A 14,937-nucleotide genomic window follows, 5' to 3' on the forward strand; every position below is an offset into this window, starting at 1 on the left:
GCTCCAATAATGCCTTTTTTGAACATTTATTATGAAAATTGGGAAAAGTGAGGACACACCCGTATAGGTGCTCTTGGATTGGTGTGCAACCACGAACCATTGTTCTGAACAATTAGTGCATCCCTCCATCATCTATGAATGGATAGGAACAGTACCGTTAATGGCTGGATATTATTGGTTTCAACCCAAGTTTAAGTGTAACTATAAGTTAAGATATACTAGTAAAATGGGCGCGGACTGTATACATGGGCAACAAATACTCAAAATTCCAGCTTGGTCAGTTCAGATACAAGCTGCAAAACAAAAACAAAACAAAACCAACCAATCAACCAAAAACAGGTAAGCCATCTATGGCAGCTTGGAAGGTATTTTGTGGCGTCCTGATGACTTTCTCAATTGATTAATAAATGTTTGAAATTTTATCATGGATTGATATTTATTTTCTTTAAAAAAAGGAATTATTTACTCAGAATTGGGCAGTGCCAGTAATTCAGAAATGATTTCCTTTCTACCAGCTGGCATAGATGGTCAACCTGCTTGGCCAACTGATCCAACAAGGCCAGGGTGACATGTAATGGCTATTTAAAGTGTAATATAGCGTTTAAACTAAATGGAAGCCAATGAATATAATGAACTGATGTGATGATGCAGTTGTTAAACGAAGATAAAACTATGACATGCTGCTTTCCTCCACAACAAGCGATGATCTCGGCCCCGCTGAGTGAATCATTTTGCTGCAGTTCGTATTCTCGCGAGATTTCAGAGTGGTTAGCGCGCGAAGGGAGGGCGCAGCAGGGAAGTGACTAGTGCCAGGACAGGCACACGGGAGAGTCCTAAAGTTACCCATAAGCGGAGACAAACTCATGAAGGACTGCTAAATTCCAGGACGTTTTGGTGCTCTGAGTGCGAATTAAACTTGTTACGAGGTGAAAGGTTTGCTGCAGCGCATCGTGTTCGGCTGACCGTGCACTGGGTTGTTTTTTCACTTAGCTACATTTCGGCTGCAGGAAACTGAGAGGCGGCTGCGGAGTTAAAGCCGAAGTTTGCGCCTGCCCGCGGGCTCCAGCTCTGCAGGAATGTCGCAGAAAGAAAGACCCACGTTTTACCGTCAGGAAGTGAACAAGACCGTTTGGGAGGTTCCGGTGCGCTATCAGAACCTCTCTCCAGTCGGCTCCGGTGCATACGGATCTGTGTGGTAAATGTTTTTATGTTTTTCTTCAAGGGCAGAAAAGAAGAGTGCTCCATTCATTCCTGCAGGCCTTCGTGTGTAGCTGCTTTGCTAGCTAACTTGGCTAGCAGTCGATGAGTTCAGTGTCTTAAGAGCTCCCGAGGAAACAGATTCCTCAGGGGTTTTATATATAGTTTCAGATTGTTGATTGCACGTTCTGGATTATTTCTACTAACTTTACTAACTAACGAACCATCCACTCCGCTGCAGACGTGCATGCTGTGATCAGTTACATGTAGTATCACGTATACAACTTGTACCAAATTCCCACTTCCTTGTCTCATCTTGATGCGATCACCTGATCATGTTTCAATGGTGCTTCCCTGTCGAGTCCTGTGATTTCTGTTCTGATTCAGACCTGTTGGTTTCACCTAGGATGAACTTTTCAGCAGTGTTTGCGAGTACGTGGCTGCACATTGATTGTATGATTAATTAGGTGGGGAGAATAAAGAACATTCAATTCTTGACTCCCTTATTTTTGCTTTTGGTTTTGTCACTAGTTGCTAGTTTCTTATGATGACATTTTAGACATTTTTGTACTAAAAATCTTGTGCATTGTTGCTTATTGCCTTGTGACCTCACTCTTATGTTCATTGATAAGTGTATTTAATGAAAATCGGCATGTCCTGGTTGTTTGAACACCACAACTCATTTGCTAGATAACTCTGCTCCCCAGGTGGACAGCGTGCCTTATGTGTGCCAAAGAAGAATGTTAGGAGCTTATTGCTAGGCAACGGAGTCACCTGGGTTATATTTCATGGGCCTTTACATCACCCACCATTAACCTTATGTAACTGGATATCAGAAGAACAGATAAGGCTGAGTCGGTGTAGCTTGTGTTTTTGTCTGGACAGTCCACGAGTAATAAAGTCTTAACTCCGAGGTTTTGTTTATTAGAAACATGGAATGATTTGATGTTGAGCTACAGTCATGAGGCCACACCATGACCGCAGAATAGTGCTGTAGTATATATATCTTTTAATGTATAGGTTTAACATAAAACAGTGTTGGTGAGATTTATGAGATTTATGATAATGTCTACACAGAACCCTGCAACTGGAACCATGGAGGGAAAAATCTGTAGTTTAACGTAGTTACATGTAATTATTATTAAAATCTATGAAAAAAACACCTGTAAATCTGTAATATCTTACAGATAAATAAATTGCATGGTTTATATACTCACTGGCCAGTTGAATCGGAACATCTGTACCCCTGCTCGCTCATGCAGTTATCTAATTAACCAATCACATCGCCTGCTCATTTTACAATCCACAGCTGTTAGAGGTTCATCGATCCTGTGCTTTCTGTAGACTCATATTACTGCACTTGGCTAAACTGTTGTGGTCTTCTGCTGTTGTAGCCTCAAGGTTTGATGCGTCATGTGTTCTGAGATGCTCGTCGGCTTATCTGGTTATTTTGAGTCACTATTACCTTACTGTCAGCAATACCCAGTGTAATTGTGTTCTCTTTGACTGCTCTCATCAACAAAGCATTTTGTTGAGCAGGTGTACAGATGTTTTTATGAAATCAATCACATTTTTGTTGGGAAAGGTTGCAGTAACATTTGTAATTGTTCATACCTCTGATATCGTCATCAGCTCTAGCCTCAACGATACAGTAAGTGTCAACCGCAAACGATTCAGATTCACGGCTGTTTCTGTGCACTTACGAATCGAACTTTACTATTCAGGCAATTATTCCTACTAACTTCACGAAACAGCATTATTATGCAACCTGTATAGTGTTTCTGATGTGTAATAATAAATGTATTAAAAGGATGACATTTTTTTTATTGTCATTTTCATTGCTTTGTCTTTTCCAGCTCAGCACTTGATGTGAAATCAAGTTTGAAGGTTGCTGTGAAAAAACTCTCAAGGCCATTCCAGTCCATTATCCATGCCAAAAGAACCTACAGAGAATTGCGGCTTCTCAAGCACATGAAACATGAGAACGTAAGTGTGCATGTTGCATCAGTTGTTTTCGGCTGGTTTAAACCTCAGACCTCACATGTCCTTGATTTAAATCACAACTTCAATTCAAAATAAAATGGACCTTTTGTATTTTTTTTATTATCTCTTTGACAAAATGAATAAAACATATACCCAACAGGGTGGGTATTAGTGTGTTTTATTATTATTATATCATTTAATCTTCATTTCATTTTAGCATTAGATTTCTAGTGAAAAGTTAACTAGAGTTGAAAATGAAGCCTGCACAGTTCTGTAAACTACAATTGTTTGAGAGGACACAGTTTGTTGTTGTGGATTTTTAAAGTTGTTTTTATTTTTTTATTTTTGGAGACCATCCATTTGAGAACCATTGTGGTAGATTTAGTAGTCCTGTTATCACAGAGTTCCTCTGAAAAGTTTGTGCTAGTTTGTCACTTCCCTTTTCTCTTTTCCTCCTTCTTCTTTTTCATATGTTGTGAAAATGTTTGAGATGCAAATGTAGTTGGAACAATTGTATAAGCCAAAGCCTTTTAGTAATGCTTTTTTTTTTTTTTAAATTTCATTTTTACTACTTTAGTGTCTATTGTACAGATGCTACACCGGTGACGAGTATTTCGATAAACAGTTTTAAGATCAGATGGGAAGTGAACCATTGTTCTTCCTGTTTTGCTTGGATTGCTGCAAAACAGGAATTGGATTTTGTTGTAAATGCTTCATGCTGGTAAACAGCATACGAGTTAACCCCGTTTAAAATATTTTCCCGGTTCAGATTTTTTTTAAAAAAATAAGACCGATTTTCAGTTTCAGTCATCGTTTCAAGCCCAGTGTAGGCGGGGCAGCAATGTCCAATTAAACTGTCCACGCCCCTATCGAGCGGCATTCCTTACAGTAGTGTTAGACACTATGCTCAGCTGTATTGAAGCATGAGCAGTTTGATTTATGTTTCCTCAAAGTCTTAAACTGATTTTGTTGGTATGCATGACGGTAATAAGATTATCAGAAGGGAAAATGTTGTGTGCACAGAGTGCATGGAGGCCATGTTAGTTGAGCTGCAGCAGCAACAGTGCTATGCAAAAAATCTTAGCGACATGCAAATGCAAAGGAAATTTTCTTTCTTTTTTTTTTAAATAAATCTTCCGTCTTGCCGAGAAGCATTTACATGTTGTAAAGGAAAACAAAATGTAAAGCAATGAACCCCTTTTTAGGTAAAAACATGATGAAGACTGTCTGGTATTACCTGCAGAAACAACTATTTTTTGTTTACTGCCTTGTATAGTCATTTTATAAGTCGAATCTTTTCCCCTTACTACTTTGCACACCATTGCACTGCACTGTACTGTAGGTGTCTGTCTGACATATTTCATCATCCTATTGTGATGGGCAGAAAACGTTGGCAGGAGAGTGTCTTTATAGCCTGAGCTGAGTGTGAGTAATGGTATCTTATGCATTCACTCTGACGGAACCAACCAAGTGCAAAGGAAGGAAAGGCTGTAAGAGTTCTGTTTCATGACAGAACCATCGACTGTGACCATCCATATTATTGTGTATAAATCAAACAGTGTGCACTTAGAATTTGCTTTCATTGATGCAGAACGCTAATAAAGAATCTTAATACTTAATATTTTTATTTCTTTTAAATGAATACAGGTAATAGGCTTGCTGGATGTTTTCACACCTTCCACCACTCTGGAGGATTTCAGTGATGTGTAAGTGATACTCTGATTCTTTATTTAACCCTGAATGATGACCGAAATTACACACAAGGCTTGTGGACCATTGAACTTTATAATATATTTACAATTTTTTTTCACAACAATAGAGCTTTACTATAAAGTGAAACCCTGTGTTATTATATTTTTAAGAAAAATCGCGTCATTTGTTCTTGAGTGGCGTACAATTCTGTTTAATCTGAATTTGTTTTGGTCAAAGCAATGTCGACTAGATCTGATGTCACTGGAGTGAAAACGTCTTGCTTCTTCACATGTGTAAAGCAGAATTTGCCTTGCCCTTCAAGTTTTAAACGTGTGTTGTGGAGTTGGTAAATCCTTCACATGGTGAAATTTTATGTACTACAGGTTTTCCTGAACTGAAATATTTTACTTTTTTTTTTTCTTTGCACAAATCACAAACAAAATACATTTAGCAAACTGAATTGATGGAATGTAGACTTTATTGAAAGACACCAAACTAATATAAGAGGTAAAAAATACAAGATCATGAAATACCTTTATTCATTGCCTTCAGCCATGTTTGTTGCATATCTACTTATCATTCTACTGCTCTACTTATCATTCTCATCACAGAGCCTGTTTAAAAACATTTCTATCTTGTTTTGTGGAAATATACTTGTTTTTTTTTTTAATAGTAGAAGTGCCAAAGTATGCTGTGGGTTGAAAAAGGTTTTAATTGTTGGTCAGTGACTATAGTAACTATAGATTTTTGTAGCTGCAGTGTTGATGCAGATTAAATGTCCCCTCACAGTAGATGTTGCTAGTGCTTTTCATATGCATTTTAATAGCTTTAAAATTAGAAACGCTATTATAAGTTGTTTATAGTATGTTTATGAATTAATCTATCACAATATCACTGTATGGCCAAAAGTGGACATCTAATCATCACACCCATATATACCATTTGTGTTTATTCAGCCGAAAGAGCATTAGTGAAGAAAGGCACTGGTGTCAGATGAGGAGGCATTTCATCCCAGAGGTGTTCAGTGAGGCTGAGATCAGGGCTTTATGCAGGACACTTGAGTTCTTCCACTCTAACCTTTTGGTAAATGTCTTCCTGGATCTTGCTTTGTGCACAGGAGCATTGTCATGCTGAAACATGTTTGGGTGTCTTAGTTACAGTGAAGGGAAATTGTAATGTTATAGCATACAAGTACATTCTGTACAATGTACAACTTGTCTGGCTATCAAATAATTTTCTCTGTCATTCACTCAAGCATTTCAATTAATATTATTATAGTCAGAGGGTGTGATCACACTTACTGAGCCACTCGGCACCATACAATGTGGCTCTACCTGAACTTTGCAATGTAAAATTTGACTGAACTCTTACCTGCTAATTATCTGAGTGTCACTTCTCATAAGTAGTGCACTATAGTTTGTTTCATATTCCTGACATCAAAGCCAAGTATAGAACAAACGGCAGGGTAAATTATAAAAACTGAAACTGGAAGATTCACAACAATGCTGTAGAGTTTGAAGCTAGTTGGTTCTTGTCAAGACGGTAAACAGGGTGTGACGAAGTTAGTGCCAAGTAAAAACACAGCAAACGACCAGCAAGAGGTGCTATGAGTGTTGCTATGGACTGCAGTTCAAGAACGGGCCAGAATGTTACTACAGGAATGCATGACTTATTGTGGTGTCTGTTGCTGCCAAATAATGTAGATGTTTGGCTTCAACTCACTGAATAAAGGGCACATGCATGCACCACTTGTCACTTTTTACCCTGCTTTTAATGTGTTGAAAAAAGGGAGATTTATAGTACAGGGGAAAAAAACAGTTCTCCTAATTAATCCCATTTTTTCCAGTACCTGCCCAATAAACCGAGTGAAGTGTGTGTGTGTGTGTGTGAGCTGGTTGTTTAGGGGTGGAGTGTGCCTTTTTTATTATTTATTAGTTCATAATTATAGTTTATTATTTAAACAATAATTATTTATTATTGTTGTTTCTATTATTATTATCTCTGACACTTTGTGTTTGTTGGTGCGTGTAAGAGGCAACATTTTTTTTTTTTTGGTTTATTGTTTCATATACTGTGATCGGAGAGTGTGGAAAATGTGTGTGGGCTTGAACAGAATTTATTTTAAGCCTTTCTCTGTAGTGCCAGGGAGGTTCTGTTTCATATATTGCCACTGGCTCTGCATGTGTCATCTGTTAGGGGTGAATTATCTGTTGAACAGTGTGAATCATCTGCTAGGAGATTGTGCCAGGCGTTGTTGGTATTAACTCCATGTACAACGGAAACAGAGTTGAGTTACTGGGAGGCAATTACTAAAGCAAGCGTTTGATTCTCTACTGCACCGTAATTAAGTGTGCACAGACACTGTTGACTTCAGTGTAGGGCCTCTGTGTGTGGGAGTTAATGGCAATAGCCACGACAATACCAGCTGCTGACTCATGCTTTTGCAGCACTTTAGTTTTTCAACTTTTGCAGTAGTGCTATTCAGGTCAAAGTGTCAGTTGATGCATCTTGTCTCATGCATGTGTTATATGTGAAATAAGGTCAGTTGTCATGATTTAATCTATGGTGCATGCTGAATAAACAATGATCTGAAAAAAAAAAACATGTCTTCAAAAGCTAGATATTATCTTGGGTATGGGTGTTTTTTATTAAGTTAGTTACTTGGATCAAGTCCAGAGGATGATTACATGCTGTGTTGTGTGTTGGCAGGTACCTGGTGACTCACCTGATGGGTGCAGACTTGAATAATATAGTGAAATGTCAGAAGCTGACTGATGACCATGTGCAGTTCCTAATCTACCAGATCCTTCGAGGACTTAAGGTGAAGCAATGTATTAAATGAAATAATCAATAGAAGTAAATGTATTCACTCCTTTTTTGTGTAGAATCAATTTTATTTTCAAAAATATAGCCATATGTATGTTTCTTTTGTCTTCTGGGTTGCAGTACATCCATTCAGCAGAAATCATTCACAGAGTAAGTATTTTATTTATTTCCTAGACATGCAGGGAAAGGGCATACATTTTGTGTATTTCTTTAAGCCTCTGTCAGACTGTTTTATTTCACTTTTTTTTGGTTAAGTGCTTTGCTGAAAGTTGATCCAAGTGTAAATGGACAATAAATCAAGTTTAAAATATTGTACAGTGGCATTTTTGACCAATATAATATAATTATAACTGTTGGATGAATCAAACTTAAATTGTCAACAATTGATCCAACAGAATTTAATAAATGTGTTTAAAAATTATTATCTATTCTTCAGGACTTAAAGCCCAGTAATTTGGCTGTGAATGAAGATTGTGAACTTAAGGTAAGTCCTCTTGGACTTTGAGGTGAAGTTGGTCTAGCACTTCACCTTGGTATATTTCCAGCAGTAAAGTCAGAAAATAAGGAAATCTTTGCTTCCTGTGTGAAAGTGGTGTTTCCCCTGTAATCCTGAAGTGTAAGGAATTATTCTGGTCTATGTTTTTTATTTATTTATTTTTTTTTATTTTTTTTTTTTGCAGATCCTTGATTTTGGCCTGGCACGGCATACGGATGATGAAATGACAGGATATGTGGCCACAAGGTGGTACCGTGCTCCGGAAATCATGCTTAACTGGATGCATTACAACATGACAGGTAGTGAAGGATTTACTGTACATTTGTAGGACAATGTCTCAGGCCATTTAAATATTAGCACTTGTAAGAGCACAAACTACTTTAATACCTATTTCTTGTAATATAAGAACATTTGGTCCACTTTGTATTTCAGACTACACCACTTAATTAAAATGTAGATTTGCTTTGTTCAAGCATTCATTATTTTTTTTTTACATTCATTATCATTGCCAGTCTCCTTGCTCTTAAAATGACAATTGGTTTTAAGGCTGGTTTATACTTCTGTGTTCAAGTGTATTTGTGTTGCAAGATGGTGAGATATCTGGGGAAGCGTTGCATACAGTGGATCTACTAATGTGTAGTCCTTCGTAACCCGAAACACAAATTTGGGTGAGGCAGGGAGATGTGTCTGGTTATGTATGGGGAAATGTGACAGATGTTGTGAAGGGTCTTGGAGTAACATTGCCAATAAAAATCTTTACTCTGACTGTAGATTAAAGCCTTAATCTGAAGAGTTAAGCATTGGTCTTGAGCCTTGGCACAAACTACGTGTTCCCACATAACTATTGTTTTATTTTTGTACGTTTGAGTTATTCTTCTGGCTATACCTCTATCAGAGACTCTCTTTGTGATTTCATGCAACAATGTGTTGAATGTCTGTATGATTTATATGGAATTTATAATTATTTATAATTGAAACCAGTGCACCGACTGGAAGGTCACAACAAGGTCAAAAGTCTGAAATTATTGTTTTTTTTTTAAATATATATTTTCAATATTTTCACGGCTTCTGTTCAACCATAATAGTTAATTGCATGGCATTGATGATTTTTACCCATATGTAAGCAGTATTTTTTTTAAAAATCCTACTTCTCCATAATTTATTGTATTTCATTTTCTAGTTCATGTAAGTATAAAGGTAGACTGGCAGCACACAGTGCCTTTACATGTTCACAAATATGCACAAACGAAAGTATAAACCATGCCAGCTGATTTATTTATTTATCTCAGAAAACCTTCTGAAATGTTGTTTCAGATCCATTAATCGTGTCAAAAGAGCTTTGAGATCTGATTAGAGTAGAGGAACATAAGCTTAATATTCTGCTGATGTGTTCTTGCCTGGCTTTATTTTTCCAGTGGATATTTGGTCTGTTGGCTGCATTATGGCTGAGCTGCTGACAGGGAGAACGCTGTTCCCTGGCACCGACCGTATCCTTCAACTTTCTAAACACATGTAGCCAAACTCTGGAGCATCTGACTTGTGCTTGTTTGAACTTACTGGCCTATGAGGGTATAAATATGAATATTTCTAAGATGGTGGTTTTGCTGAATAGCAGAAAGTGTCTTCGTATGCTGTTTTAGCCTCACCCTGTAGCTGTTCACTGCAAAGAGTGCTAATAAGGAAATGTGATCTACACTACTTCTGAGAAAGCTGTGAGCAGCCTTGCACGGAATGCCATGCCTCTCTTTCCTGGTCCTGCTATCCCACATTCTCTTCTCTTTCTCTGGTGTCAGTGTAAAGATTAATGCTCCTGTTTTTCCCCCCATTACAGTACCACATTTTTTTTTATCACACATGTCTGGACTACTTGCTTCTTAACACTGTTGATAATTCTGTGGTGGGCTGAACATACCTGGGCTTGTTTTTTGCTCTAGGCAAGCCTTTGCTATTTTTACTGATTATGTCATGCAATGCTATACACAAATATGGCTGTGCTTGAAACATACATTGTGCACTATAGCAGAATGTTCACATGTAAGCAATGGTTGAAACTGTTATTGCTTTCTTTTTGACTAAACTGTTTGCCTAACATAATATAGGATTTTAAACACCTAATTAACATTGTACATATTAGTGTTTTCACTAATATTCTTCTTCTGTTTTCAGTATATTTCATCTGCCTATTTTCACAATGCTGGTACAACACACTTCACATCTCAATTCCTAACCTTTTTTTATTCCAGGATTCCCCATGATTAAAGTTCAGCACAAATAGACATACAGTGTTTTCTTACAGCAGCTACATTATGCAGCTTGTCAAATTCTGTCCATGGAAATGCCAGTGCTGACAGCTGCACAGTCATGGCTATGAGGCTGTGTAGCAGCAGTGTCTCTGCTTTGCCTCTGTTTTTCCTTTATGTTCCAATGTAGACATTGACCAGCTGAAACTTATAATGCTGCTCGTTGGAACTCCAGGAGCTGAGCTGTTGATGAAAATGTCATCAGAATCTGTGAGTGTCATATATGGAGGCTGCCACAATGTATGCTTTGCCACATGAAGCTAATTCGGTGTGCTTCCGAACTGTTCACTGATTTTTGGACTTCACCAACAAGAGGCCTTTTCTTGCAGCATGCTTTCACATTCTTGCTTAATCTGTTGTTTAGCTTCTACAACATAGCCTTGCCTATTTTCCTTGAGGAAAAACATGTCTTTCTTGTCCCGTTTTTCCAGATATGATAAAACCTATAAACCTATATATATATATATATATATATGTGTATGAATTGGTTATTGTGCAAAACAAAATGCAATTTGCAGTAGCTACTTTAATGTTTCTTAATGGGAAAATAGAGAAGGCTATGTACAGAGCATAATGTATACCAGTAGTATCGTGCTACATGCTTTACTAATTTTCTCAAGATGTGGTGATTTGTAAACCGGATGATTGGTTTGATTGTGATTTTAATGAATTAATTAACAGGTTTTGATCTTAGCTTTGCTGGTGCCGGCTATGTTTTCTCTGGGAATGATCGTAATGCACAAGTCTAAAGAGATGTTCTTTGCAGCATTGTGTCCCATATGTGCATGTCAAACCTCTGTGTTGCTTTTTCTGTTTCTTCTCTTTCCATTCGTCTCTCCTAAATAGGAGACAAACAAAAGCAGGTAATTTGTGAAATATGTAAGCTTATAAGCCCTTGACCTGGCTGTCATAGATATAAACCAGCTACAGCAGATAATGCGGCTGACAGGAACTCCCCCTGCCTCTCTAATAAGCAGGATGCCTAGCCATGAGGTGAGCTTTCTGTGGCCCCTGCCCCACGCACAATATTGTAATAATTCCTATTTTTTAGGTGCGCAGGCCTGCTCATGCTCATAAGACTTTGTTTACGTCTTTGTTTAAGACTATTGTTTACCTTCTTGGGGTAACTGCATTGCCAGTCGTTGTAGAGGGAGAAAAAAAAACATTTTCATATAAGCTCAGTCATTTTCTGTAATGGTAAAAGAGCACTAGAAAGAGGGATATCAATGAATATTATTTTCAGTGTACTCCATATTAAGATAATCTGAATTTTTGCCCCCAAATCATCCCTTAATGTGAAAATACCTTAAATCTGAAACATCAAACAGCATGTGTTGTGGAGGATTTGTGATTTTTCCTGCTCCCTTGTTGTGACTGGTCTCATTCAGAATGTGAGCTCTTTGCTTTGTATTAACTGAAGCCATGGATTTGTCATCCTGAAGCCTGCTGCATTGTAAGGAGAATCTTGCATCAACTATGCAGCTCTGCATACTAATGAGAAATTCCCCAAGCCACAGCATGCATTTAAATGTATTTGAGGAAAAAAGTATCATACAAGCATCCAATCTTACATCTTAAGAGAGCGTATGAAGATTGAGATGAAAAAGTTACCACATTCTAACATGCATTTTGTCTGAGAGTATCAAATTTGTCATGTAAAGTTAAAAATAAACCACATGCAGTAAATTATGAGTCCATAGTTTGGAAGCAGGTTAGCCCTCAAATTGAGCCGTCCTAGTCTTTTCCTTGCTTTTTTCCACCTCTGTTTGCAGATTCTCTTATGTTTAATACAGCTTTTTGTGCCCTAATAATGGTCTATTCAGAAAGTCTGGCTAAAAGAATAAATAGCTTACACAGGATAGTTGTGTAAATCCTACAATTATGCCTCTAGTGCTTACCCAATAAAGAAAATGAACCCCTTTCTTTTTTACAGGCCAGGAATTACATTAATTCCCTGCCACAGATGCCTAAAAGGAATTTTGCTGATGTATTTATTGGTGCCAATCCTCTGGGTAAGAGAAGCAAAGTTGCGAGCATTGATCAGTAACCACCATGTCATGTTAATTTAAAGATTTATTGCTATTTATATATTGGGATACAAACTAGACCGCTTTATTAAATCCGGCATTACGAAACACAAAATTGTAAAACATTCCATATATGTTCCAACAAGTGTTATAGATTCTGATATTACAAGAACCAAGTCTGTATTTTTTTTATTTTCTTAATATCAGAATATATTACTTTCTAAAAGTATTAACAGTGATGCTAAAACAGATGGAAATGGCATTTCTGTTACTATCACAGCTGTGGACCTCCTCGAGAAGATGCTGGTTTTGGATACAGACAAGCGAATAACTGCAGCTGAAGCTCTGGCTCATCCATACTTTGCCCAGTATCATGACCCAGATGATGAACCGGAGGCAGAACCATATGACCAGAGCTTTGAGAGTCGAGAACTAGAGATTGACGAGTGGAAACGTGAGTCGTGACTGCAGATTGCAGTGCTTTACCTGAGGGTGTGGGGTTTGAAGTTTATTTGGAGGATGTAGCTCATCATGCTATATTAGATATTTTTAAGGTATTTTATAACCATCATAGAGCAGGGTTAGGTCTGCAGTGTGGGCATGTAATTTCTAAATATGCTAACATTTTTCCACTTCCCTTATTGCGAATACGCAACATGTACATGTGAAACAGATGTTCCAGGAAATTGCTTGCCTTTTTTTTATGCCAATGCTTTAGTATTTTGTGAACATTTTCTATTTTGAGAAATGCACAAAAAATATTTAATAGCACACATCAAAATCAACATTTTTTTATTTCAATGGCAATAAATAGTCATTTTCAGGGGGACCTTTAAATTAATACCTACTTTCCTTATATGGTTAATTGTGGGTGTGTTTAGTTAACTGAGCACTGAAATGTACTCAAACTGTGGAAATGTAGTTGGTGTTTATAAACTTGAAAACTTGTGGTCGAGCTTCATTGCGTATAACTGAACGTGGGCCCAGATTTCCTTAATATTGCTTTTTCTGTGTAAGGGGAACAAAGAATACTTGCACAATGTAAGACGTAACACTTTATTCTTCCTCTTTGCACAGGTTTGACCTATGAGGATGTCATCAATTTCGAACCACCTGCCTTTGACGTGGATGAAATGGAATCATGAGAACAGTTCAGGACTGGAACGTCAGCAGTCTTTCAACTTTGTTAGCACTGTAATGTTTTGCAGTTCTCTAACCAGACCGACAGTATGATTTTTAAGTGCCTGCCACTTTATTTTCTTCGTTCTAGTCTTTTTAAAAAATGTTTGTATATAAAAAATGGCATCTACTGAATTAGGGAGCAAAACACATCGAGGCAGAAAAAGGGACATGAGTTATAAGTGGAACCTCCAGTAGAGTTGAGTAGCATTTTTGTTGCCCCCCACCATGTTTCAGTTTATTTGTCATGCAAATGAACAGACATGCTAACAATTTAAAGCTCACACGCACGCATCAAACCATCTCAGCTGGCAACAAAGTTTTATGTTCATTACACTATGTCCCAACCCGGCAAACATTGCAGGTCTGTGGATTGAGCATTACAAAATCCATTAACACTGGAAAAGTTAGAGATCTTATCTGCAAGTTGGATTTTCATCCAAAGGCAACAAAACTTTGTCACTGATATGACCAAAATCTGCTTGAATTAGTGTTTCTATTGTTCTTACCTAAATAGAAAAACAATACTCCTGCCACCAATGTCTTATTTGACATTTCCTGAATAACGTTTTGCTGAGAATAAAACTAGCTGGCTAGACCCCTGACCATAGGTTTGAAATAAAATATAGTTTTCATTTTTAGATATCAAAAATTTGCATTTTATTCTCTGCTAGTAGGAATATGTTTTAGAACAAGGTACTGAGACACATGTAGCTATATTCTCATGTTTTGTTGAACAGTTCATTGTATGTGCATTAACGTATGCACACAAGCTTCGCTAGAGACATTTTGTCAATCCAGGGGAGACCCCTGTAAAATTCCCAAAAAATATTTTAATGTGTGCCATTTAGTTTAACTACAGTGATTCTGCCATTATTTAGAAGAATTTATTGGCACCAGTGACAAGGTTATTCCTTGTATCTTTTTCATCTTCTTTATATTTTATGGTGTGTTTACCCTTCTGAGCTGTCACTGTGTGCAAGACTGTAAGACAGATGGAAAGAATGTGGCTGCATGATGTGAATGGGGTTTTTCCTCTTGTGTTTTTGAGCTGTCATTTATGAAATTATGAAATGTATGTCAATATTGTACCAGTGTGAGATATTTATATACTGCAGAGGTGATATTAACTGGAGTGGCTGCTTCTGTCTGCTTTATTTCCTACATCAGACTGTAGAGAATATAATCAAATGAGCATTGTTTATTAAAGAAAATAAAGGCAGATATTTTTCAGAGA

The 14,937-nt window shown here is 37.3% G+C and overlaps 1 protein-coding gene across 2 annotated transcripts; it reads left to right on the forward strand.

Annotated features, from left to right (window-relative positions):
- The first annotated feature begins 98 nt into the window (after window positions 1-98).
- On the forward strand, window positions 99-14,937 carry mapk14a (mitogen-activated protein kinase 14a). Of its 2 annotated transcripts, none has more exons than XM_058389433.1 (12): window positions 99-1,195; window positions 3,054-3,183; window positions 4,828-4,886; window positions 7,582-7,693; window positions 7,819-7,848; window positions 8,135-8,182; window positions 8,379-8,493; window positions 9,610-9,681; window positions 10,625-10,704; window positions 12,428-12,506; window positions 12,802-12,975; window positions 13,599-14,937. In XM_058389433.1, the coding sequence occupies exons 1-12, from the start codon at window positions 1,077-1,079 to the stop codon at window positions 13,664-13,666; spliced, it is 1,086 nt and encodes a 361-aa protein (XP_058245416.1). In that variant the 5' UTR covers window positions 99-1,076; the 3' UTR covers window positions 13,667-14,937. The 2 variants fall into 2 exon arrangements, with proteins under 2 accessions (XP_058245416.1, XP_058245417.1); XM_058389434.1 differs by lacking the exon at window positions 10,625-10,704 and adding an exon at window positions 11,408-11,487.

Source organism: Hemibagrus wyckioides, linkage group LG05 (genome assembly GCF_019097595.1).
Source record: "Hemibagrus wyckioides isolate EC202008001 linkage group LG05, SWU_Hwy_1.0, whole genome shotgun sequence".
NCBI lineage: Eukaryota > Metazoa > Chordata > Actinopteri > Siluriformes > Bagridae > Hemibagrus > Hemibagrus wyckioides.

Bases quoted from the DNA above. Each gene is read 5' to 3' on its own strand.
- mapk14a (XM_058389433.1), top strand. From the start codon at position 1,077: ATGTCGCAGAAAGAAAGACCCACGTTTTACCGTCAGGAAGTGAACAAG. The intron at 9,682-10,624 runs GTATCCTTCAAC...GTTCCAATGTAG, and splicing joins GCTGTTCCCTGGCACCGACC to ACATTGACCAGCTGAAACTT. The intron at 12,976-13,598 runs GTGAGTCGTGAC...CTCTTTGCACAG, and splicing joins AGAGATTGACGAGTGGAAAC to GTTTGACCTATGAGGATGTC.